General features: G+C 59.1%; 1 protein-coding gene across 1 annotated transcript in view; it reads left to right on the top strand.

The window, feature by feature from the left end:
• The window catches only part of SCAP (SREBF chaperone), a 15,446-nt gene that overhangs the window by 6,043 nt on the left and 8,069 nt on the right, over positions 1 to 1,334 (top strand). Inside the window, 2 exon segments of the mRNA XM_015568260.1 lie at positions 7 to 167; positions 355 to 482. Coding sequence (XP_015423746.1) covers positions 7 to 167; positions 355 to 482 — 289 coding nt within the window.

Raw genomic sequence — 1,334 nt, 5'->3', positions numbered from 1 at the left:
GAGCAGCCTGCGGGCCCGCCTGATGCTCCTGCACCCCAGCCCCAACTGCAGCCTGCGGGCCGAGAGCCTGGTGCACGTGCACTTCAAGGAGGAGATCGGCGTCGCCGAGCTCATCCCGCTCGTGACCACCTACATCATCCTGTTCGCCTACATCTACTTCTCCACGCGTAGGTCCTGCCTCGCGGGGCCCAGGGCTCTGCGGGCTCCTCAGCAAAAGGCCCTGTGTCCTGGGGTGGGGTGTACGTGCTGTCCTTTCCTTTGGTGAAACCTGTCACAGTCGGTTCACTCCTAGCAGCTCCTCCAGGGCTGAGGGAGGGTCGGGAACATGCCCCTGACGTGCCCTCTGCCCTCCAGGCAAGATCGACATGGTCAAGTCCAAGTGGGGGCTGGCTCTGGCCGCTGTGGTCACGGTGCTCAGCTCGCTGCTCATGTCTGTGGGGCTCTGCACACTCTTCGGCCTGACGCCCACCCTCAACGGCGGGTAGGTCCCCAGCAGGCTCCCCTGGCCACGGGGGTCCTTGGGCGAGGCCATGCCCCTCTGGTCGGCCCGGGACTGGGCGTGCTGTTGCTTGGACATTTAAGAGGGATGTTTTTCCTCGTTAAGTTACCTGGCTTGTAGTCGTATGTAAATATATGGCGTGTGTGCATACGTACATGCATGTATACGTTGATGCACGTGGGATATCTTTTATATGTATAACAGCCTAAGTGACCTTCCGACCGGTAGCTATGACGCGCACTGACCACCAGGTGGCAGACGCTCAACACACAGTCATGGGAATATGGAACAGACTGATGAATCTCAGAGGGGGGCGGGGGGAGGGCAGGAAGAGATTAACCAAAGACCTTACATGCATCTAGAGGCCCGGTGCATGGATCCGTGACCGGTGGGGTCCCTGGGCCTGGCCTGTGGGGATTGGGCTGAAACCGGCTCTCCAACATCCCCCGAGGCGTCCCAGATTGAGAGGGTGCAGGCCTGGCCGAGGGACCCCACCGGTGCACGGGCCCCTAGTGTATTTATTTATGTGCGTGTATGTTGGTGCATGGATATGTATGACTATGTCTGCATTGTGTGTGTGCGTACGTGTGGGTGTTTGTACACTTGTATACTTGCGCATATTGCCCCTGGATGGCATGAGCACAGGTGGTCTGAGAGAGAGGCATGCTCCCTTCCTTTTTCCTGTTAGAACATGTAAAACCTGGTAAGACGGGTCTTTCACAGTGAGGTTCTGAAGAGGTTCGGGCACCTCTAAGCTGCCACCTGGCCCTTTCCCTGCCCCTGGGCCGGGCCCCTCCCTGGGTTTGTCCTCAGGCTGCAGCTCCTTGGCCTTGAC

The sequence above is a fragment of the Myotis davidii genome, unplaced genomic scaffold, assembly GCF_000327345.1.
Source record: "Myotis davidii unplaced genomic scaffold, ASM32734v1 scaffold663, whole genome shotgun sequence".
In the NCBI taxonomy this organism is placed as follows: Eukaryota; Metazoa; Chordata; class Mammalia; order Chiroptera; family Vespertilionidae; genus Myotis; species Myotis davidii.
The sequence above is the reverse complement of the archived record's forward strand: the minus strand, read 5'-3'. Positions and strand labels throughout refer to the sequence as shown.